This window comes from Arvicola amphibius, chromosome 6, assembly GCF_903992535.2.
Source record: "Arvicola amphibius chromosome 6, mArvAmp1.2, whole genome shotgun sequence".
Lineage (NCBI taxonomy): Eukaryota > Metazoa > Chordata > Mammalia > Rodentia > Cricetidae > Arvicola > Arvicola amphibius.
The window spans coordinates 155,233,872-155,259,384 of record NC_052052.2 but is presented as its reverse complement, the minus strand read 5'-3'; the positions used below and the strand labels follow the sequence as shown (position 1 = coordinate 155,259,384).

The 25,513-nt window shown below is 46.4% G+C and overlaps 1 protein-coding gene across 3 annotated transcripts in view; it reads right to left on the bottom strand.

Annotated features, from left to right (window-relative positions):
- Window positions 1-13,598: 13,598 nt before the first annotated feature.
- Ntrk2 (neurotrophic receptor tyrosine kinase 2) overlaps window positions 13,599-25,513 on the bottom strand; it is a 322,706-nt gene continuing 310,791 nt past the window's right edge. For all 3 annotated transcript variants that reach the window (XM_038333524.1, XM_038333525.1, XM_038333526.1), the window contains 2 exons: window positions 15,487-15,645; window positions 13,599-13,784 (listed from right to left, as the gene is read on the bottom strand). In XM_038333524.1, coding sequence (XP_038189452.1) covers window positions 13,599-13,784; window positions 15,487-15,645 — 345 coding nt within the window. The remainder of the gene's footprint in view (window positions 13,785-15,486; window positions 15,646-25,513) is intronic.

The window sequence follows — 25,513 nt, the reverse complement described above, 5'->3', positions numbered from 1 at the left end:
GACTAGTAAGGAGCTGTCAGGCTAAGTTCCATGTGGGAAACCATGAGACCCAGAGGGAAGGCTTGCCGGCCGGGGATGGTGTCTTGCAAAGGTCTTGCCTGGCCCAAGGAAGCGAACACAAGGACACTGAGGGCAGAAAGAGAGCATGAAGGAGCACCCTGTTTACATTCGAAATGGCCTGTTGTTTGGCGGGAGTGCAGTTTGAATCCAGCCTCTGCCCTTAGCCCTGCTTTTCCACCCCAAGCCCTAAAGAGCTGACTATAAATTCCCAGCAGCCTTAGTGCCTCCTCCTGCCTTCCCATCCCTGACATGCATCATCCCACCTCCTAGCCCAGGAACTCCCACATTATCTCAGTCCTTGCCATTCCTGTTTGCTCCCTTCCATCTCTGTGTCTTGACCAGAGGGTCTGGGGCCCCTGAGAACACAACAACAGCCGTAAATTCTGGGTTTCGACAGGCACAACCCTCTGTAGCTTGTCATCCCTTTGATGTTCCTTCGTTGACAATAACAGTCAAACATCTTTCCCTCGAACCGCTTCTCTACCCCTCCCCCAAAATATGTTTTCACCACAAGCCGTAGAAATGTCCATCTTCCTTTCAACTCCACTGCCTTCTGTTTGGGGATCCTGAGTATTTCCAGTTAGTCAGCTACCATGCCAGCTCTCACTCCCCTCCCTCACTTAATCAATTCTTACTTGAGACTGTCAAGTATTTCTCCTTGCCAGTGGAGCATTTGCTGGACTGTGGGGTGGGCTGAAGGTGGCAGAGCTGTGCTGGGGAGACTAAGTAGGATAAAAGGCAAACTAAGCCACCCTGTTTCCACACATCCCACCCCCGAGGGTAGAAGTCATGACTTGGAAAACAATAGAAACAAAAGAAAGAAACTCTTGAACCTTCACATTTGGGGTGAGGATGCATTTTGTCAAAAGAACAGGGTGGAAGAAGAGAAAAATGGTCTGTCAGTCCCTAATACACGACTGGAGGGAGATCAGGAGTGGGTTCTGTATTTTTAGGGGTGACAGAATACTTCCGGCCTTTGGAGACTTGATATGTTAATTATAGGACCTGTGGATGTCAGCAGAAATCTTTTAAAAGAATAACTTGAGTGCCTAAAATCCCCAAAGACCGCGGAGACCGTTTTAGAAACGGCAGTCAAAGACAGCAAACGTGAAATGCGCAAATGCCTTCCTTCTACGCACAGTGGTGCTGGGCAACCAGCTCCTGGTGCAGCCTCCCCCCCCCCCCAATGCTGTTGCTAGGAGACCAAAGGGCTACACTTCCATCATCTCCATACTTGCTAGGAGATTGAGTAATTGGTGTCTGGATGTGAGTGTACTGTTCCAAAAATATCTCTTTAAAAAGACATGAGAGAGATGCAGAGCCAATAGGCAGGAGGACGGAGGATAGCATGGACTGTGTCCCTTAAAGGGCAGAGGGTTCTGAGGGTCACACACCTGACGCCAGGAGAGGGGGCATAGGGACTTGCTCTAGGTAGACACGGGAAGTTGTTCCAGCTCTCCTTGTGGTCAGCCTCTGCCTTTTTATTTAGAACCCATTTCCCGAGTGCAGCCTAGAGAGGGCTGGGAGCAACTGAAACTCTCGGGGAGGGAGATGCAGGCTGTGACTTTGCCCTTCCTATTAAGAACAGCAAGGCTAAGAGAAACTTTAATTTTTATTCTGTAGATTTTAAAGTATAAATCTATGCCCATCCTAATGTTTAATTACAGATATTGAGAAGAAAGAAACTGTAACATAGTACATACATGTAGACATACACACATGTAAGCACACACACATACACATACGCACATACGTGTAAATGTGGCTCTTTCATCCACAGGCAACCCATAAATTTGCTTCTGGGGCTCACAGCTGCAGGGTATTCGGAATGAGAAAATCTGAGGGGGATGCTGAGCCCTACTTCTGGAAGATACTTAACTCTCCATGACCCAGATACATGGTCAGTGTCCCTCTTCATCGTGCCTCAGTTTCCCCATGGGAAGCACAACAAGTCTGGCCTGGCCATTCCAAGTCACACTCCAAATTTTCGTATTTTGGGCTTGTTGTCTCATCTGCCTTTCCCATTTCCTGTACCATCTCATTTCTTCATGGATGTATTCACTTTTCCTTTTTAGTTAATATAAAAAAAATTCAACGGGTGACTCCATTTTGCCTGTTTTCAGCTCTACACCCAAATGATGCTGGCTAGATTGGGAGGTAGAGATGGGAACCTTGAACTTGTATTCTTTCTTCTCACACTTGTCAATAAATGTGTAAACGTCCCAGGAATCCAACTTGAAGAACTGTGTTTTCTTCACGAATGAGGGAACCCAGTGAGGCTTTTGGGTCTTGTGAACTCTGTACCCCAATGTTACACAAGAAAACTGGGGATCTTAGGCCTTTCCCACTGCCACATGCTTCCATGTTCTGGAAATTCATCAAGAATTGGGAAGCTTACTTTCTGGCTCCAGGTCTGCACTGTAGGGTTAAGACCTTATATGCCAGAAGGGGTAGAGGGGAATAGGCAGCCTGGAGTCCTCCTGGGAACACTCAGAAGGAAGAAGCCACAATCCATGGAAACGTGCTTCAGGGGAATGTGAAGTGTGCACAGAATGTCCTGCATTCTTCTCGCTGTGTGCCTGAGAAATTTATTCATTTATTCAGCAAGCATTTTTTTTTTGAAGCACTGCTGCTGCCAGCCCCTCCCCTCATTAGGTATTCGTTCACATGGCCCAGACACATGGCCAATGTCCTTCATCGTTCATCCAGGGGGAAAAATGGCCCTTATTCCCTCACAGAACGACAGGCTCCATGCCTCCCTCCTCTAAATACTCCACACTCTCGGAGGTTAAATTTTACGCACTGTGAAGGATGCTCTCCAATCACTCCCACGAGTGTCTGTCTTATTTTGCTCTTGAACACTCCCAGTGACACAAGCCTCAGACACTTTGTTTCCTGTGATAATGAGCGCCAGTGTCTAATCATCGTGCAAGCAGATGTTCCTTAGGAAAAACAAATAAAATGAGAGCTATCTTTAGGTTAGCAAATTCCCCACCTCCACCCTAGGCTGAGCAGGCAAATAAGCAAGCCTTTCACCTTCTCCTCCTGCCGGTCTCCTTTAGACAGCGAGGCCAGCTATCCCATGGAACGGCAAGGCTTCCTTAGTTTACTTACTTTACTTAGATGTCAGAGTACCAAAGGGAAGTTTTCAGAGAGACCTGGGGTGGGGGTGGGGTAAGATGGCTGCACAAAACGATTTGTTACAGTGTTGACCTTTGAAAAGTTACTTTCTCTTTGGGTTAAAAAATGAGGCAAAGCCTGGAGAACAGGTGAAGAAAATGAGCTTTGTGGCCGAAGAGGAACGTGGGAGCTGTGGGTTGTGCGTTGACTTCTCTCATAGAGACACAGGACTCGGGTTTTTTCCCCTTTCTTCTGGGTATTTGGCAGGCTTTCCGGAGTTTTCAGTAGAGGGCTGGATGTGGAGGGGAGAGTACAAGGGAGCCATAAAGAAGTGCCAAGTAATGATGAACAAGAGTTATTCTGTGCACTCCCAGGAGGTCTGAGACCAAGGGCAATAGTTGGAGGAGGCAGCTGTTGCTTCAGCACCAGGAAGTCCTTGCTAAAGACGCTGCAAAATGCAAAAGAACTGGGAGGTGGAGGGGAGAGTTGCTCACATAAATTTCCCCTACTTGGAGTCCTGTCCCACTGCAAGGATGTGCAGGGCATTGTCCCCTCCTATGGTGCAATCTTACACACCTGTGATGCTCTCACAGATCCCAAAGACTCCTCTGGCCCACATTTAGCCTCTACCTGGCCCTTGCATCTGAAGTGTTGCCAAACCAGAGTCAGAAAGTACACTATTTGACTCATAAAACAGTAAGGTCCCCAAACCAAGGGAGCGTTAAATAACTTTACAAACCACTTTTAAAAAGTCGATTATAGGAAAGCCCCTCTCCAAGGCATCATCTTGAAGAGGCCACAGAACTATTTGCATTCGGAACAAAACTCCTTTTTCATTTATTATGAAGGGGGGGGCTGTAAGGAATGTTTAATCGTGCATGTCTGGAGACAATAAGTTCTTTAAAAAGGGAAACAATTATTGTATCTCAATTTATTTGAAAATAAAACTTAACCATTGCCATTCATAAACTTGTGCCTGGATTCCCTGGGGTCTCCAAACAGAACCAGAAAGGTTCATTTGAGGGCATTTGAAGTCATTGGCGGCCTTGTAGTTTGTGGTTTCAAGGTGTAGCTTAGCACCCCTGACTCTGAAATGGAAGCCAGCGTCTGACAAAGCGGCTAAACATGGAATCTAAGACTCAGTGGGCTTACTCTCCTAGGCCTGTGTTGTTTCTGCCTGAGAATGCCACCACCCTCCCTGAACACCTTCTACTTTGCTGGGCTTGTGCTTCCAGCTTGGGCTTCACCCACCCAGCCACTAATGTGAAAATGTTGACTGGAAATTATGAGTCAAAAGGTCATCAAAGTGTCTGCCTGCATGTAGCTTGTATTCTAGATACAGAAAACAGCCAGGGCCAAGTGATGGTTTAGACATATGCTATGGTTAGGCAAATAAGGGTAAACGTCTGCCATACAAACATACAACACATGTGCTGCAGTGACAATAGACAAGCACAATTTGGGGGGAACACATAGGCTGCTGTGTGCCAAACCCCAACTGGTAAGTCTATAGTGCCGTCTCTATACCTGAGGCTTGGGGGGGGGGGGGGGGGCCTTGCTCCTGCCTCAACATGGTGTGACAGACTTTGTTGACCTCCCCAATTGGGGATGTCATCCTCTATGAGGAATGGATGGGTGCTAGGGTGGGGAGAAAGTGGGGGAAGTGGGAGGAAGAAGGGTAAGCTTAGATTTGCATGTAAAATTCAAAAAAAATATTGTTCAGAAAAAGAAATGAAGGTAGTGGTTAAGTGGTGTTTAATTTCAAAAAAGTCAATATGAGGAAGTTTGTTAATTAGTATGAAGGGCATTAGATTGTTTTCCCCTTGTTTTGGAGTTGTGGCTGTCTCTAAAGATCAGAAATGGGATCGCTATATGAACATCATTATTTTTACATGGGGAGGCAGATGAATGGATCAAACCAAAGTCTAATGCCCTGAGTGGAGCTCCCAGTGGTGAAGGCTCCTTTTGTCCTCCAGGGGTCTTTGTCCGCATTCGAACTGAGTAGCATCAGGGCTGGTCCTGGCAGAAGCCCACCGTCACATCTGTTTTGATTTTGATTCTACATAAGGTCTAGGAGAGCAAGCTCCTGGTCTACATAGAGGGCACAATCTGGATAGTAAGGAGATCATGCTAGTTTGAAGGAATTTTCTGTGAGCTGTGTTTTCTCTCTGAAACTCCACCTGTAGTTAGCAGGTAGGGAACAATAACCTTGGGCTGCCCACTGTTCTAGCCTTGAGGAATGACCAACTAGAGATACTACAACAAAAGCCATCCTTGAATTCCAATTCTAACCCCACCCCACCTCTCGCTTCAGAACTCCATTGCTAGATAATTCCCTCTGTCTATGGGCTCATCCTCCACCAGACGGGTGGTTGAACCATTACAGACTCAATGCCACAGGGCACAGCTTCCTGGAAACTCTCTAGTCTCCTTGAGCCAGGACTCTTGGCTTCATCTGTCTGCCCATAGGCCCATCCCTACTGGCACAGGCCATAAAACTAGTTCTCTCAGTCAGGATTCTGTATCCTGAGCTCTGAGTTTACATTGCTGGCTCTAACTCTAGCCAAAGGCTTCCTTCTCCCAGCCGGACCCAGCATTTCTGTCTATTGTCTGGAGCTGTGAGAATGCAAGGAATTAGTGTATGAATCTTCCTGGTGCACAGTAAACACATAATTCATGCGTCAGCTTCTCACAGTTTATCCTCTTGGCAGTTTTAAATTCTCCATGCTGGAGATACTGTGTCTGTAGGCTGATGCCTTAACTCCTAGGGTTGATAGAGGATTCGTATGAGTTGGATGTTAAGTGCTGTATGTTGAAGACTTGGTTTCCTGCCCATGATGCTATTGGGGTAGTGTAACTTTTCGGAGGTGGGGTCAGGTTAAGGAAGTTAGATTCACTGGAGGTGTGCCCTGGAAGGGGATATAAGACCTGAGTGACTCTTTCTTTCTTCCTTCTCCTTCTCCTCCTCCTCCTCCTCCTCCTCCTCCTCCTCCTCCTCCTCCTCCTCCTCCTCCTCCTCCTCCTCCTCCTCCTCCTCTCCCTTCCCTTCCTCTGCCTCTGTCTCCCTTTCTCTGCCTCTCTCCTATTTAGCTACCCTGAAGCAAACAGAACTCTTTTGCCATGTTCTCCAGCCACCACCAGATCAAAGCACCAGAGCCCTGGGACCGTGGACCGAGACTGTGAGGCACAACAAACTTTCCTTTGCCTGTGGCTTATCTCAGATACTTCGTCACAGGGACAGGAAGCCTGGTGACATTTCCACAGTGGTCTGGGCAAGCTCCCAATGCAGTCCCTTTGAAAATGAAAGAAAGTCAGCCAGTTATGAAATCATAACCCATCAAAGAAGACACATGAACAGAAGATATAGGGAGGCAGAAACTGGTGTGAGGTGATCAGCAAACACCGGAAGCCACCAAAGTCCACAATGGTGAGGAACAGGTTCTCCCACCAACCTTTGCAAGGAGTACACGCCAGCCCTCTCACCGACAGACTTCTGACCTTTAACACTCTGAGTAAATAAACCTGTGTTATCTCAACTAGCTTATTTGCTGTATTTTGTAACCGTAGCCAAGAGGAACTGAGGCATACACCTAGCACCCTGTACATGAAGACCAAATAGATAACTTCTCTTTTTTTTTCAAGACAGGATTTTTTTTGTAGCTTTTTTTTTTTTTTTTTTTGTTTTTTGTTTTTTGTTTTTTGAGACAGGGTTTCCCTGTAGTTTCTAGAGCCTGTCCTGGAACTAGCTCTTGTAGACCAGGCTGGCCTCGAACTCAGAGATCCGCCTGCCTCTGCCTCCTGAGTGCTGGGATTAAAGGCGTGCGCCACCATCTCCCGGCCTTTTTTGTAGCTTTAAAGGCTGTCCTGGAACTTGCTCTATCAGGCTAGCCTTGAACTCACAGAGTCAGTGTGCCTGCCTTCCTGTTAAGTAGTGACAGTACTCAGTAATAGTGTCCACACCATAGAAGCTAAGCATCCTAAGGGTGCATAGAAGGGTATTTGGGAGAAGGAAGGCTGCATGGGACATACAGAGAAACTAGGCAAGGTTCTAGAACACGACTTCGGTTTTCAAGTTTCCGTGGTTATCACCGTAATTGTAGCAATGATAGAAATAGGAAATGTGGCGTGGCATGGTTAGGACTTCTAGATTAAGTTGAGACTGATCGAGGTTCGGGTGGTTACATTTTTTTCTTCCTTAATTGAGTGAGATATATAATCCTGTTTGAAATTTTGGACCTTATGCAACTCTGAGCTTTCCAGTCTCTGCTCAGTTGCCATAATCTGTTACCCTAAGAAAATATACATCCTCACCACTGTGGGGAAGTGCACAAGAGATAATGGTTAAGGGTGTACACAGCCAAACTGCATGTTTCTGGAGCCTATACCAGGAGAGCTATTTGGATGCTTCTAGGCCTTCCAGAGCCTCATGGGGAAGAGGCCAGACACTGTGAAGCTCTAGGAAACACTTCTACCTCTGCTTTGCCCAGTTTCCCAGGAACGCCCCAACTCTAGACCACTGCAACCCACTCAGGAGATTGTTTGCACCTGCGCAAACAATGGCCCAGCCGGTGCAGTCGCCACGAGCCTACTGTGGCAGTTTAAATGTACATTAACTGAAATGAAACACAATTTCATACTCTGTTCTACAGTCAAAGACCTGCTAGCCACAGGTGACTTCAGGAGACCACACTGGATGGTGGAGACAGAAATGTCACTTAATGTCAGGGTGTGACGGAACGGGCAACTGCATTCCGGGTGTATACAGTGTGACTTAAAAGTTCAGCTGTGAGGTCAGAGACCACTTCTTCTCACTGCCTTCAGGCAGTGAACGCTGTGACATCTCTGAAGATGCCTGCATTTAAAACTACTGTGCTGTGCTTCGTATACGCCCTACACATCTTTAGAAAGTACACCATCGCCACGTGTAGCCTCCCGTGGAGGGTGTTGTTTATTGTAAGACGTCATTTTTTTTTTTTATTAAATACACTGTAGTACAAGAGACATTCCATGTCAGGTTGAGAGAAGCTGGTCACATGATTTACAAACATTTTTTTTTAAACACTGTATTCAGGTGTCACTTTGAAATCAGCCAAGATGCAATGAGTCTCAGAAAAGCACTGGACCTCAAAACAGATTGCAAAAACAAGTGAGAGCCGGTAAAAGTCGGCACAGAGACGTCACATTAAAGGGAAATAAACTAACCGAAAGATAGAGTTCTAAACACCAGGTCTTTGTTGGAGGGATAGCATATCTGCAGAGAGAGGTTGAGATGAGTGTGTGTGGCCTGGGTATGTACAAACATCTGTCCGGGGCCGAAGATGTAGGCATCCACGTCTCTAGGCAGGTTGGTCAGGAACGCGGGGAGAGATATTTCGCCATAATATGTTCATTCCTTAAGAGAATACATATTTAAAATTCACATTAAATTCAAATACCTTGTATTGAAAATATTTCCAGCTGTTGTATACATTTTAAGCAACAGTAAGCTATACGAGCTGTAAGGAAGAGACCTCTGCATTGAGTTTCATTTCTCCATTGCCTGTGGTTTTCCTTCCTGCTCAAACGTACAGCCACAAGCAGCTCATGATACTTTGGCCAGCTCGTTGGATGTTCAGTCAACCTCCACTCAGGATCGTTTTTCTTAACTCACAGATCGAAAAAATAAAATAAAAAACACGGACCTGGCCCAGAACACATAGGCTGCAAAAATGACGTCACCGTCTTTTTCCCATCTCGTCTCCTGAGACGCACATCAGGATGGCAGCATAGTTGCTTGGAGGTGGTTGTGAGATTCACAGTGTTTTGCTTGCAACACATTTACATGTATGTCAGTTTTTTTTTTGCTTCATGTTTGTGATGGATGGATCGGAAGCTTATAAATAAATAAAAACATAAATAAATGAAGTCGAAGGGTCTAAAGAAGGGAAGGCGCCACAGCGAAGAATAGTCAAGAACCTGTGACTGTAGCAGCAGAGACGGAGCCCAGCCCTGACTATGCCTTTCTGCAGTACTGTTTTACCTGTGAGCCCCTCCCACCCGGTTCTTTACCACAGCACTTGAAATTCATGTCCGAGCTATCACAATCTGAGTCTCTGCATTCCTGTTACACGTAGTGAAGAATTGGCTTAAACTGCAAAATTGGAAATCTGGGGATTTGGGACATTTGTCAGCCATTCCTCTCATGAGGTTTCCTTGAACAGGGCCAAACCAAAGGTCAAGTTTGGAAGTAGAAGCTCTCCAAGAGGGGAGAAGGAGCGTGGGAGCGGAGCAGTGAGGGTGCACCCGTCTGTGCTGTCAGCTTTAGAAATTAGGCATGACTTAATGCCAGGTATCGCTGGCAGTCCCATTCGCAAAAGGAGAGGCTCAAGACAGCCCTTGACCAGGGATCCCGCTGTTCACACCATGGCTCTTGCTCCCCATGTGGGTAAGGGGTGACTACAAGCTGCCCATCTTGCTGTGGGTTCTTGGGTGTTTTATCATCGGCCTTCAAGACACTGGTCTCCCAACAGTCTACATCTAGAACAGGATCAGAATGGGAAAGGGGTCAGCACAGCACAGATGTGCAGAAGGAGAAAACTCAGGTCTCGTTCCCCGGATTTGTACCTAAGGAGACCATTTGTCAGCATTTTCCCTTTGCAGAGAGCCGGAGAACATACTGAACGTAGAGGATGGCTTTCAGTCAGTTGTCTCAGGGAATATGTGACTTCAACAAATCTTCCAACCAAGGACTGCCCAGAGTTGAAAGCTGGTGTAGTCCTTACCCACACGGAGAATGGAAACACAAACTGCCACACGACATTGGATAGTTTTGGTTATTTAGCAAATTTTAAGCAAATTATTCATATTGCACCCTACTTACAATTAATTATTCTATTACCATGTGCCTATATGTTTATACATTAACACACAAACACACTACATATGTGCATTTGTATATGTATAAATCAAGTGTTTATAATATATATTATATATATATATATATATATAAGTACACGAAAACACTACAAATGGAGCTGATGTGAGCGTGTGTGCATGAATTCCGGTAGAACCCTCAAGAGCAGTGTTCGAAGCATTTTCTCAATGAGGCTGATTGTGACATTGTTTTAGTGCATGGGAGTCAGAAGACGCCAGGAGCAGAAGCACATGATAGAAAATCCCCTCTGCTTGGACTGTGTGTGTTCCCTTCTGTCCTAACCTCCCTCCTGCTTCACAGACATGCTAGCATGCCTCCTTTCCTGAATGCCGTGTGTGTGTGTGTGTGTGTGTGTGTGTGTGTGTGTGTGTGTGTGTTAGCATGTCCAGGGGCAGACTGGGTGAAGCTCATGGTCTCTGAGCTTCTGAGTCTCAATTCCCTCATGAAAAATATGAATAATTTGTCAACACAAGCAAAAAGTGCTCCGAAACCATCAAGGGTTTGGAAATGGAATGGATGTCAGACGGGGTTCGGGATGGAGAATTTGGGTTGCTACCACCGTGCTTGTCCTGTTTGGAGAGGGATACGTTTTAGAGCAAGAATGTTTCTTTTCTAAAAATTAAAATACCACAAGAAAGGGAGTAGTAGATGAATAATGATAACTATTTTAAGATGTTATGTCCTAGGCTTATCCAACTACGTAAAAAGCCAGCAGATGTTCTGCAATGCTCTGACATCGGCACATGTTCTTGAGACAACAGAGGAAGTAATAATAATAATAATTATTAATAATAATCAGTATAAATAACTATAAAATTTTGCGCTTGCATAGACACTTTCATTCTAAGACTTTCAGGGACTTGTCAAAGCCGTATAAGGAATCTCTCTCTCTTTCTCTCTCTCTGTCTTTCTCTCTTTTGCTTTTTTTCCTGCCAAGGAAAACACTGAACTCGAATGGAATGCTTCCTTGTTCTCACTGCAGACCTTTGATGTAAACCTGCAAGGCCTCCCTAACATTGGCTCTTCCCGGGGCCATCTTCCTGCTCTCTGCTGAGCAACGTGCAGCTTTTTCTCCCGGGGCGACTGGTCTGACTCGCAGCGACAGACCTGTGCAAGTTCTCGGGTCATCGCTGATGGAATCTAGAACAGTGTGGATACACCCATCTGCCCTGGCTCCGCAGCGCCACAGCTCCACAGTGTTGTGACAGTACCGCGGGTCCTGTATAGGATATATACCTGCCTGTATATATCACAGAGATATGGCTTTCGCTATATTAGGATAGGTATCCTGGAGGGGTTTCTCATGGACAAAGAGGACAAATGACTCCCATCTCTCATGGGCCAGTGCCACTGAAAGGGCCCTGGGTAATGTCTGCTTTATGCGACCCCTCATTGAGCGGGCCCCAGTGCGTTTCCTTCTGTTCACTGTTCATTTACACTGAGGTTTTTATTTTATTTTACTATTTTTATTTATTTATTTTGAGAACCTGCTTTCAAAGTCTATACTAGAAAACACAGTGCTCCAGAAATTAGTGGGCACAAACGAAACCTACCCAGAGCTCTGGCACCTTCAGAAATAAGCTCCAAAGAAGTGCGCTAAGGTGAATTCAATCACCCGCTTCCAATCTGGCTCATGTAACAAAGATGTCAAGTTTATCAAACTTCCCCTCACAGAGGGGGACAGAGAAACGGAAATGCTGTTTTCCCTCCGTCTAACTGACTGCCCTAATAACTGTAAATTTCTACTTAAATTTACACTTTCTTTTAGTAAAACCCATAATCATACTCAAGCGTATTTCTAGGCTCAGTCTGGGCACAGCCTCCCATTAGCCATACTGCGCTGATTTTTCAGGTTTTTTTCTTTCCTCCTTCTCCTCCTCCTCCTCCTCCTTCTCCTTCTCCTTCTCCTTCTTCTTCCTTTTTTTAAACTTTTTAATGGAGTATAGATAACAAAACAGCACACTGACAATGAGTATGTAGGAGTGAACCGCTCTCCCAAACAGAGCCCAGAGCAAGAGACTTGACCCGGACACACTAAATGTGAACCTGGGCGCTGTCCCCAAGAGAGCTTTTCTTCCCTTCAGGGATGGATTTCGCCTGTTCCATCCCACACTGCTGTGGGGTTGAGGCGGATGAAGACACCCAGGCATCAGCATCCCTACCAGGCAAGCCCATCACCACCAACTGCAGCAGATGCTTTCAGCTGCTGGTCTCGCCCCATCCCTAAGTTGCATACGTCAGACCTTCTATGGCTCTGCCCTACCCATGGGGCACCACGACTGGAGCGGTACTTTCTGCACATAGGTGTTGATTGACAAAGACCATGCACAATTTTTTTTTTTTTGCACAGTTAAAAGACAGGTGAGAGTGGAGGGTTGGGGCTGGAGGGAATTGTCTGAAAAGTTCAAGGTAAGAGAAACGTGCCTCGGAATTGAGAGTGCTTCCTGTCATTTTCAAGGACTCAGATTTTCCTGTCTGACCCAGAAATAATATCTGAGCAAGAATCTCCCTCTTTTCAACTGAACTTGACAAAGGTTTGGTAGGTAACCCTTGAGGAACGCGTCAACTCGGCCACCATGCCCGACCACAATGTGCTGTCTGAATGCACGTTGTGCTGTCTGGGTCCCACGGAGGCCATGTTTACTTTCCATTGCAGGCCAGTATCTGTGACTGGAAACTCTGTCCACGGTGCAGAGTTCAACACCCTCTTTCCTCCTCAGGAAGGTCCTCGGGACGGTGCCGAACATGCTCCTCCCAGCTCACGGTTGCTGGGTTTTCCTCAGCAGAGGCTGACCCCAGATGATCCCGTTGGTTGTCTCCGTTCTGGTCGTGCCGTAGTTTATAGCCACACTTCTCTCTCTCTCTGGATCTCATCTCCCACAGATAACATCTTCCTAGATTGTATACAACTTTCCCTTTACACACAGGCTAAAGCCATCGGAAAACAAGAAGATAAATAAATAAATAAATAATAGATAAATAAATAATAGATACATAAATAGATAGAGTGAATCCATAGAAATGCCCGTGTCTGTACATTGGAAGTGGCGCTTTAAGTCAGATGTTTGGTTTCCCTTTTTTCATCCACATCGAAGGCAGGAGTACAACAAGGCATTGCTAGTTGTGGTGGGCAAACTGGAGTGTCAGCTGATATAACAAATTAGGGTTTTGTTTAAGGCCTTTGTCTATGTACAGTCAATAGGAATACAGAAGCCAGATTGATCAGGGAGAGAGGCTGAGGGTCACGAAGCAGGGAAGACCCAAAGTAAAAGGTGAAAAGGGTGAAAGCAGAAAGAAACCAAAGACGATGGGGGAGAGAGAAAGAGACAATGCCCAAAGCGAGTTAACACCGTCTGTGGATGGAGAAGTGCACACCGCTTCCCTCCGAAAGCCGCTCCCTGTCTCGTTAACAGCAAGGTCATGACACCCAGCGGCAGGTAAGAGGTTCGTCGTGTCGGCCAGTCTGAGGAGTGCATCGGGAAGGGCAGATCTGGGGAGGAGGGTCCTAGCCTAGGATATCCAGGTAGACAGGAGATGCCTTGGCCAAGTTCTGGAGGAGGGTGTGGATGCCCTTGATGCTCTTTCTCATGTGTGGCTCTCGCTGCCAGCATCCCAGCATCAGCTCGTACACCTCCTGCGGGCACGTGCGAGGCCGCTGCAGGACTCGGCCCTGGGTGATGCATTCTATGACCTGCGGGGAGAGCAGAGGCAGGGTTAGCAGAGGGAGAGCAGAGGCAGGGTTAGCAGATGAGCCATGGGTGTGGGATTGTCAGTGCAGGAAGAGCAAAGAATGGCCTCTCCTTTCTTTAACTTTTTAAGAAGTCAAGTCAAACCATTATGTTTATTTCTGGAGGCCAGCGTGCTAATTTGAGACAGATGTTTATACATATACAAGGTGTACTGACTACATCAGGACAATCAGTACCTGCCTCTCCCGAGCCATTCACCACGCCTTTGTGCCGGCAACCTTCTACCTCCTCCCTTCTAACTTTCCACAGAGTCCTGTCTTCATTAGATGGGGCTGTGCGTCCTTCCACTGTGCCTCCGTATCAGCCCCGAGGGAGGGGCTGCCAATCGTTACCAGCTGACGTTTGCTCTTTTAAAATGTTTCTTTTGTAGTTCTTCATTGGAGACATAATAAGCGTACCACCTACAGTCACAGTGCAGTGCTGCAGGGTTCTAGAATCCGCTGCCCCTGTGTGCCTGCATGCTGGTGCTGGCCTGCAGCTCCCCTCTCCACCCTTTCAGCAAGCCTTCCCTGTGGATTTCCAGTGAGAGAGATGGGTTTTTGCTTTAGGTATGGTCTTGCTATGCAGCCCAGGCTGACCTCGATCTCGTGGTCCTTTCCCTCAGCCCCAAAGGAAACCCTTTTACTGCTTTATCACAGGGAAGAGAGCCACTGTGGCTTTACAGAGCTGGCAAAGACCTGATCTACTCACAAAGGCTGGTCTGAAGTGCACCGAGAAAGCCCTGTGTGCTCCAGGTTTTACCGGCTGGAGAGAGACTAAGACTGCTTTTGCCTAAGGTGTTGACTGACAGGGAACCCCTGGCAGCAGATGTGATTAGGATCATTGCATATCAGAGCTGAATTAAAGGACAGGCGTGGATCTGAGAGGGACAGGAGATGGCTGAGCGAGATGCTGTGCTTCAAACACAGACAAGCTGCTGGCTGCTGTCCCGTGGGCTCCAGCTGTGCACCCAGACAACAGCAGATTGAAAATACATGGGGAAAAAAATAACATCTGTACTGAGCATGTGCAAGTATTTTTTTCTTGTCATTATTCTCTGAATGTATAGCTATTAGCACTGTGTCTGCATGTACTGTTACTCTAAATGAGCTGGAAATGACCCCTGAGGAGACCAGGCAAGCTCTTGTGCATGCTACATTATCCTGCGGAAGGACTTGGAATGTTCTAAATTCTGGTCTGGGGCAGGGTGAGGGTGGGGTCTTGGAAACAACCCCCCTGGATTCCAACAGGTGACCATAGTTTGCAAAGGAGCTGGAGAAGGCAAACCAGTGCTTGAGCTTTGCACCAGGAGTTAACATTCTAGTAGAATCTGAAGACGGAAAGGGCCTTAGGACTTCTCTGGAACAGTCAGGAATGCTAGCCAGACTCAGGGGCACGGATCGCGGAGGCTGCTCTTAGTCTCTAGATGAACAGGTGAGAAATTACTCCTCCACCCTGCCGTGAGAGGGAGCAAGGTTGGGTCAGCAAACTTCTCTTTCTCCAAAGTTATTAAAACGAGTCTGCAAAGAACTGCTGCCTCAAGCGAAGCCGTGCATGACTGTGGGCTGGCTCCCAGCTCAGGAGCCCCCAGACCAAGGTGGTGGTGTGTGTGGGGTGTGTGTGTGTGCGTGTGTGTTCAGGGGTACCTCCCAAACCACTGCACACCTCGTTGTTTGATAGCTGATACCAGGGCTGCTTGCCGTAGGTGAAGATCTCCCACAACACGACTCCCAGGCTCCAGACGTCGCTCTCGGTGGTAAATTTCCTGTACATGATGCTCTCCGGGGGCATCCAGCGGATAGGCAGCATCGTGTGGCCACCGACCTGGCAGGAGAAGCATGAACAAGAGCGTCAGTCATCTGGAGCCAGTGTGGCAGGTCACTGTGGGGGAGGCGGCCCTTACAAGGGATATGTACTTTCTCCATCATCTCAGGTAACAGAGTCGGGGGCAGAGACGAGTCAAAACAAAGTTCCAAATATAACTTGCTTTTTTGCTTTCCTCAAAGTCAAGAGATAAGTAGAGACCGTTAAGCGAATGTCTATTTATGATTTACTAAAACCTTCATGAACTTCCTGTTGGAGGAACTGACCTGTCTATTAATTAATAAACATGATAATTTTGAACCAAGATAACAAGCAAAGGGCCCTGCATTCTACCTTAGTGGTACCCAAGATGAAATTTATTATTCCCATTTTACTGACAGGCAACCATACATGTACATGGTACAAATATCATATTTTTTTGGACTCAAAGCTTTGGATTCTGCTCTCCAATAGGGTGCTGCTATGTAGCTTATCAACTGCAATAAATAAATTTGTTTTAAGAGGAAAATGCTCCTTTGAGTGACAACGCAAGCTGTGGCAGCGCCTGAGGCAGCATCAGCGTGCTCACAGACACGTGGTTGACGCGGGAGGGCTAGGCACGGCTCTCCACATCGTGGAGGGAATGATGCCGTTTCAGGTTTGCCAGTCATCAGGCTGTCTGAGTCCTGTGCAGTAGTCATGTGACCTGTGGATCTCATTTCCCATCCCCAGGACACACCGATACCCAACGGCCTGACTTAGACCTGAGAGACACTGACAGCTTTGTGGTTTAACATGAACACCTCATGGAGTCACTGCCCAGGTTCCATTCTCAACATCAATCTGTGACTTTTTATACGAAGGAAGTGTACCTGCCCATGTGTCTGGAAGTGGTGGCAACATTTCCTCCTAGGACCACAACCAGTGTGGTCACAGACCCTGACCAGCCAAGAGGAAGTACACTGTAGGCACGCTACAATCAGACTGTGAATACTGGTCTGGTTGACCCTTCAGCTCCATGCTCAGAACACTGACAAAGAGAAGCTGTACATGGAAGACGCAACATTTCCAGATTCTCAGAAGGACCCATGGCCAAGAGTAGATGACGTTCCAGGACCTGGCAGCTTCTACCACAGCAAAACGAGGACTGTTCTGTGAACTGGTGGAGACTGGTCCTGGCGCTTTCCAAGCTGGGCACACTTCCCCTCTGACCGTATTCCAGAAAGGTCTGAGAACATGGGCGCATGTGTTTTCCAGGACATTTCCCCGTCACGTGGTGCTCCTGTCTCCTTGTTGTTCCCTGATGCCACACTGGGGAAGATTTCCACGGTTTACAAACATCTGACCACTCCTCCATCCAATTTCATGAACATACAAAGTGCTCCACTGAGCAGTAGATGGTGGGGTTGCAGCTCGGGTTAGGATTTGTCCAAGGTGACATCTTGACATATGGGACAGACAGGTCTAAGGTCTAGCAGTCCCCACTGGCTCTTTTCACCCACACGGCACACATTAACTGGGGATCTACTAAATGCAGCACAGCTCTGCTTGAGGGTGACCCACGACAAGGGTGGGACAAAATCAAAGACATTACTCTTTTATTCCCCTAAAGAGCATCCCTATCCTATTAGTTTATTGTGGCAGGCGCCAAAGTACTACTGGCTCCATTGTGTGTCTGCTGCCTTTGTCACTTCTCATTACAAAACACAGATCTTCAGGGGTTAAAGTGAGACCTACAGAGTGACATGCCACAATGAGGACTGGGGCTTTGTCCTCTGGCCGTGCCAAGTGCTAATGCATCTGAAGGGGGAGGGGGGCGGTTCTGAAAAAGAAGGTCAAATGTCTGCTAATATTTCTGGGAAGGTTTAGGGTTTGAGACAGGCACCCGACTTGGGATGGAACTGGTTCCCTCCTCTGCATGTCTTTCTTTGGGGCCGTTTATGAATGTACCACCCTGAGTTTCTCAGAAACCATGGAAGGCAAAAGACTCAAAGGGGGTGCATAACTGGATGGTAGAGAAAGACCCAGCAGAGCCTGGAACAGAGTGGGGATTTTAGTGGGAAAGACACAGTCATTTGTTTTGTGGAAATACTGAAGTTATAATCCAGTTTGTGATCAACACATGTTGAAGTGTGAACCAAAGAGTCAGGTTCTCATACCAGCCCCTAAGAAGAAGAACTGCCTCAGAGTAGCTGGGTCATATATCACCTGCTTGGTTCTTCTTGGAGATTCAAATCTCAGAGCATCAGAGAACTTCAACAAATGAAAACAGATTGAACTTTTCTAGTTACTAAAGCCTATGGAGATATATATATATGGATATATATATGTGTGTGTGAGAGAGAGAGAGAGGGAGGGAGGGAGAGAGAGAGAGAGAGAGAGAGAGAGAGAGAGAGAGAGAGAGAGAGAGAGAGAGAGAGAGAGAGAGAGAGAAAGAGAAGCCTTCTAGAACTACATGTCTGCAAACTTTGGGGTGTACTGATCTCTTGAGACTCCCAGGTTTCCTTTCTGTCTGAGTACCACAGCAGCAGGCTGTCTTCCCCACCAATAGAAACTTTGGGCTCTAAAGTTCTGTTTCTCTAGAAGTCGGCTCTTTCTGAATATTCCAGTAGTAACACTGGTCTACATCCTAGTTTCCATAACTGAACTGTGGGTAGGGACATGCACGGTGCCCCAAATTCTCACAGGTCAATACTGAAGTGCCCATTTCTCAAATTGCTTACAATCTTACTGCCTAAGTGCTTCCAGGGGTTGGCTCCCCCTCTGATGTGTGTTCTGTTTCTTCAATGGGCATCAGTCATTCTGTCCCCACTGGGAGAAGAATCAACACGCAGGACTCCCATATTCCTTAGCTGGCCTTGACTTCACAGTTACACTGATTGTGGTCCCAAGTGGACCAAAGTCTCCATCTCAGTTTGATAGGGGAAGCACTCTGTGTCCTAACACTCGCGTCTGGATCTGCGTGTTTTCCCGTCAGGCTGTTTATTTTCTGCTTGAGCTCTTTGAGCCAGATTTTCCCCGCTTTTCACTTTACTCCTCTTCAGGATCTCTTTGGGGAAGGGTTCCACATATGTTTCATAAAGAATGCTTCCCTTCCTCTGTTTTCAGAAGTACGAGCGGTGGAATAATCTACTACGAGTCCAGGCAGGGTCCACATGTCTTCTAAGCCCATTTAGAACAATCCTGCACAGCCCTCTGGGGCTCTTGCCTCAGGATTTTGAAGCATGTCATAAGACTAGACCCGCTAAAGAAACAGTCACAGTGGTAGCAAATTACTGTCATATTTTTGTTATAGGCATTCATTGGCTTTCAGGCCAAACAGGACTACAATCTACTCAGAGCAGGACACAAGGAGACGTTTGTTCTGCACTGTACTGCTTGGCTTGCATCCTTGCTTAAATATTTGTGAGATTGAATGTGATCCCTGAGTACAGCGCTGGGAAAATCTGAATTTCTGCCTCTGGTTGCCCACTGGCCCCTGGTGCTGGGTATGATCCAAGAGTCAGGTTGGGGCAGACTGAGTGGCCGTCATTGTGACAAGCGATGGAATAGACTGGGAGACAGAAATCCAGTGAGCGGGGAAGCTGACTGGAGCCTGTGGTTTAGAAACTGTTTCTTGTTCCTGATATGTTGTTAACCACCACCCCAGGCTGGCTCCTATCGTGGTGACTGGGTGGATGTAGAGGATTAGGATAGCTCGGTTACTCCCAGAGCAGCATGCTGTGGTTCTGTGACTCGGCACCATGGTTCTTCACTGCTAACCATCCATCATCAGAGAGTGTACCTCATTTTCTACAGAGACATTCAGTCCAATTATCCCAACATACCCGGCAGGCACTCTCTGGAGAAGACTGGCTGGCTAGTCCAGAGCCACATACAAACCCCTTCCACTTCCTGCTGGGTTTTCTTGCTGATCTACCACATGTTCTAGCTATGTAAAACCAGAAAGCCAAATCATGCATCCTCACCAGAGAAAACTGATTTATGCCTCTTGCAAGATATGATCTCCCTGTAACCAGGCCTGAGATAAAGGAAAGAGACTCAAGAAGTCAGCAAAACCATGATCAGTCAAAGGACCTTGCTGACTCAGAAGTTGGTTAACTGCAACTTGGCTGAACCAACAGAGCTAATAAGAACAATGTCTGAGGTCCAAGGACTCCACAAAATAAAGTAAGCTGAGAAAAATGTATTCCATTCTAAAAACACACCAAGGAAAGCATGGCACCTCATGATTTTGATAGTGACTCACATAGAATAATATGATAAAAATTAAAATGACAGCTATGTTTTGGAGTTGACTATCCCCCATCTCTATCGGCTTGAAACATATTTTAAGAAAAGAAACTCTGGAGAAAATCCCGAAAGTAAATTTTCTTTGAGTTATAAATCAATGAATTTACTATTTTTAAACAACAGTGGCAACCCAATCATTACAACTACGCATTTATATTATAAAGATATGTTTGTTTTTACCGCCTGTGCACCATTTGCATGCAGTGCTTGTGGAAGCCAGAAGAGGGCATCAGACACCCTAGACTATTTACAGTTGGTTGTGAGCTGCCTTGGGCTGGTGCCTGGAACACGCCCGAGTCTGCAAGGAATACTCTTAGCAGCTGAGCCACCTCCCCAGTCCCATAATCCATGTCTTAACTAAGCAATTCACAGTATATAGTCTGTTGTCATAAGGCTGTAAACAGTAAAAAGTTCTGTACGACTTGACAGTTCCTTCCTTTCCTTTTGGAAACTAGGGTTTGGTGAAATGAAAGAAGTTTCTAGTCAAGTATACGTATAAACTGGTGACTGCCAGCACTGACAACAGCTTCACCTCTTCCCTTCATACAGACAGCCTAGGTTCCTTTCCATTATGGCCTGCTTTGCACCCACACAAAGCATCTTTATTTGTGGTAGCAGTGAGCAAGGGATGCGGAGTCTGTTTCCCAGAGACCACGGGGTGATGGAAGACAGAAGAATGGCCATTAGCCATTCCCTCCTGTTGGCTTCTCACAAAGTGCAGCCCACCCTCTCTGTCCATGTTCACTCACCTCTCCTCTGCAGCCACTGTTCTCAGCAATGCCCTAGCAGTCGGTCCAGGACTAATCCTGATGCCTGTTATCTCCCCTAACGTCTCTCTGGTGTGATGCCAGTTCACCGGCAATACCACACTTGGGCTCCCCCTACTCACCTCTGTTTCCTTATACAGCCATTCTCACCCCTGTAATTTGGTTCCCTTATAGACTCCATTCCGTGTTTAGTGGAGTCTCATAGGAAGGTTAAGAATGGACCAATACCAGTATCTAGCTCACTCAGGAAACCACAGGTGTTTGAAGACAAGCTGTGTTGACCCTGGGACCTTCTAAGCTTGACCAGCAACGACCAATGATGCCCGGGGGCCACTTTCAGCTTGTGGTATTTACTCAGCAAGTGAGCGATAACTTGTTTGGAAGCCAGAAATCTGACTCCCTCAGAAACAAGCTGGCCAGAGGGAAGCCCCATTAAGAGATGATTAGCTGCCAGAGGCTTTTGGTTGCATTAAATATTGAAGGGGCTCCTGGACCTCCATATCACACCCGTGGATGATGGCTTGGCTTCAGCAGTCTCCCCCATCTGCTCCTTAAACATTCATGAAAGCTGTAAACTTTCAGTAACAGCCGGGTCTCCTTTGCTCACAATGGATGGCATTATAGCGGAAGGTTAAACACAGCAATGCAGGGACAAGGCTTCCCCTTGAAGAAGAGCCTGGGAGGAACCCTTGTGGTTGTACTGTGGGCTGTGACCACATCCAGGAAGGTGAGGGTTGTGTTGTAAAGCTTGACCTGGGACCCCCACGGGACTGATGTTGAATGGGGGAATAGTGCCTGGAGAGAAATCCAGCTCTTCTTTTTAACTCCTGAGTGAAGCAGTCCCCAGACATCCAGAAGTGTCTGGCCACTCTGTCGTGCACACCAATTCAGAAACTGCTAATATTTAAAACCTTGACTATCCATGTTCGTTTCTTCACATTTACGGAACGATTGGTCATCATGTGGTGACTTCAAGACTAAATGCTGTTGGCTTGAAAGAGGCTGTCTTCAACCTTTTTGTTAACACTTTCTCCAGATGTCTTGCCACAGTCGAGCTGTCTCCAGGCAGCCGGAACGAGGCAGGTTATCACGTGGGTCGAAGAGGAGCTCCGCAGACCATCATCACTGCGCTCTGACGCTCTGATTCTAGAGTGATTGTGAGCCACATTCGATGCACAGTTTTTATTGAAGATTTTATATGTGTCTTATCATAAAAATAATTCAAGTAATACAAAATCATATTTGCGTCTTGGGTTTGTGTCTGTGCGTGTGTATGTGTGTGTGTGTGTATGTGTGGTAGTACTTTCATGTTCTTCAACTCTTCAATAATGGTACTTATCTAAAAATATTATTGTAAAATTTAATGAATTGATTGTTGAAAAGCCATTGGGGCAGACTCCAAAGTCTTATGTGACATGATTGATTCATATACTGTTCTTGAAAAGGCAGAACTATAGTTGTAGACAAGTTATGGCTGCCTGGGTTGGGAGGGGAGAAAGGGCCTCCTGTGTTAAGGGAGAGAGGCATTTGGACTGACAGAAGGGTTATTTCTTGAGTGTGGGGACCTGGTGCAAATGACTGCCTCTGGAATTTGAGAGGTAGCTCAGTGGTTTAGCACATGTAATAATCTTGCTGAGGACTGGGGTTTGGTTTCTAGTACCCACATGGCAGCTCTGGCCTCCAAGGGCACTTACATACATAACATACAGATAGACATGCAAGGGAAATACCCATATATATAAAATAAAATAAATCTTTTAAAAATGACTCTACTTGCCAAAATTCATAGAGATGTAAAGAAGAAAAATTCTGCTATGTGCATCGCCTGCCTTGGTGAATCTGAGTTCAATGGTTCGAGTGGCCATGGGGAGCGCAAGGTTTGCTGGGTGTGCTGGCTGCTGCTGGCTACACATTTGGTTACCTTTCATTTTTAAAAGACAAAGCATTTCCAGACTGAGAAGGCAGAGTGACTGGCTCAATCCACATGAGTGAGTAGAACCAGCACAAGAACCCAGTTCTGAAGCTTCTGACCCAATTCCAGTCTCTCATCTGACTCAGCCCGAAGTGCCTGGTCTTTGGTGGTAGATACTATCTTCTTCTTATCTTGTGTTTAGTTCTGATGAGTAGCAATATGTCTTCCCCCACTAAGGTGTGCAGCTACAGTCACAAGGATGTCAAGAAATCATTTTGAATCTAAAAACAAGAATTCTTCATTTTAAGTAAGATGAGATTAAGGGCTGGAGAGATGGCTCAGTGGTTAAGAGGACTTGCTGCTCTTGCAGAGGTCCCAGGATTGGTTCCTACCACCCACACGGAGGCTCACAACCATCTGTAACTCTAGTTCCAGAGGATCTGATTCCCTCTTCTGGCTTCTGTGGGCATTGCACATACATTCACTTAACATTTAAGTAAACATTCATAAACATACAATAAAAACATTTTTAAAATCTTCTTTTAAAAGAATAAAATGAAATTAGTTGGCAGCAGCGTACTTTTTGCCTTCTGCTGCTTTTCTTTCCCAACAGCTCCACAGACCCTGATGCAGAGCTTCCCAGGCAGATTCATGGAGAGGTGACTTTCCACTGGACCGAGCTGTCTGGTGGTGACTTCTCTAGCCATGACACACAGCTACAAGATGACATATACATCTCTACACTCCAGTAAGCTCCATCTTTAAATGTTTGCTGTTATTAAACTATTTTTGTTTCATGAACACTATGGTTTTCAATCCAAGAGACCATATGATATTTTGCATAGCACCCTTAACCACAGGGATGGCCAGGGTGCCGGGAAAAGGTAGCAACGCTGGAGAGGTATATACTTGTGGCATTGTCAATGTTAAGGCGGCTGCATTGTGCTGGTTTGGTGATAAATTTCAGTGTGAAGTGTCGCTATGAAAAGAATCCAGATAGAATGGTGTCTTAGTCAGGGTTTATTGTTATGCAGAAACACCATGATTGATTGATAGATAGATAGATAGATAGATAGATGATAGATAGATAGATAGATAGATGATAGATAGATAGATAGATAGATGATAGATAGATAGATAGATAGATAGATAGATAGATAGATAGATAGATAGAATGTAGACAGGTAGACAGACAGACAGGTGGGGTGTGTAGAGATGGATCTGAATCTGGGAGGAGTGTGGGAGAGGGAGCATATGAACAAAATATATTGTATGAAATTCTCAAAGAACTAATAAAGGAGGAGGAGGGAGGTTTTCTTCTTATTAGGATATTTAACTTGTATGCATGCATAGCTTGCTGCACCTGGGTGGTATTCAAGGCAAACTATTTAACATCATAGAATTTCCCATAAACATCCAGCCTGTGATCTAGTAGACTCCTCGGTCACTAAGGGGTGGGGGAACTGGGACAGAGAAACCCAAGACAACAGTCATAATCCAGGAGCAAGAGAGCAAAGGCAGACCGTTATTTCCAATCCATAACTTTCCCTTTACTCTTTCATTCTGCCTCTCTGCGTTCCTGCCCTAAGTCCACCAGCTCACACGACCAGCTATGCGAGCTAGTCAAAGCCAACATTAGCCACCCCTGAGCCCTGACACACAAGCCCCTTCTATGACCCAGAACAGTTTACAGTGGTGTCACTACCCAACATACACAGTCTGTGCTTCACTTGGAAGGAAGTGGTGGGCCCTGGGAGGCAAAGTAGGTTTGACCAGACGCTACCCTCTCTCCGTCCCTGGACAGAGAGAGCGGCTGTAGAGGGAGCCTGTTGCAATGAACCCCATAGCACACACGGATCCTTCTGCTTCTCAGAACTCAGAGTCTCCTAAGAGTTTCTCCTTCGAATTGTACTGATGCATGCTTTTCTTGGCCATTCCAGAATGGTGGGCTCTCCCTACATCTTGCTGTCCCTTTCCTGATTGTTTCACCTCAATATTCCATAAGGCATGTGATCACTTCTCTACTGAGGTTATCCTTTGACCTCTGTCACAATTTGAGCTGACTTTTGGGAAGAACGCTGCTGTTTGTGTATCCGATGGGAGGGAAGGAAGGATGGCACAGTGCTGGAGTCCTTGGGGGTCAGTCACCCTCTTCCTTCCCTGTCGTCAGGCCCTTCTGAGTCCCTCCGATCACTCTCCTACAGCTTTGCTCCCGAGGTCTCCATGCTCTGCCGTCACACAGTGCTTCTGCTGAATCTTCTATTTAGATCCCTGGCATTTAGGATGCTATATTTGCTTGTTAAAGTCTACTTGAATCCATTTACAAAAATAACTTTTATGAAACATATAAAGGTCTTTCAGAACAAGCAGCTCATCTCTGAACATAGACACGGGGATACAGTTCTTTTCAGCCCTAAATTTGTCTTTGGAGACAGAGACAAGAACACTCTCGGAATAACAGGGTTGACAGATGCAACAAGCTATACAGCAAACCACCCAGAACCTCTGGGGTCAAAGCACTGATGCTCCTCAGCTTCAAACTTAAAATCATGGGGCTAGTGAGTAATCTTCCTTACCCATTGGAGGTCTGTTCTCTGCTTACCTCAAGATTAAAGACCTGAAACTTCACACACACACACACACACACACACACACACACACACACAAAACCTTTGCGTCCCTGTTTCTTCCTCATCTCTTAAAAACTGCCACTGGGACCAAACCCTTGCTCAAGTGGAGCCCATGGAGCCACTGCTAAACCCTTGTTTTCCCTGGGTCTATATCTAAGCTTTCACTGTGTTGTGTTGGGTCTCCTGGATACACAACTGACCTGGAGACATCAGGCACCAGCAGCAAGTCACCACAGCTGTGTTCTTTCACTACACCGCTATAGGGCCTGTCAGTCGCTGCACCTGCG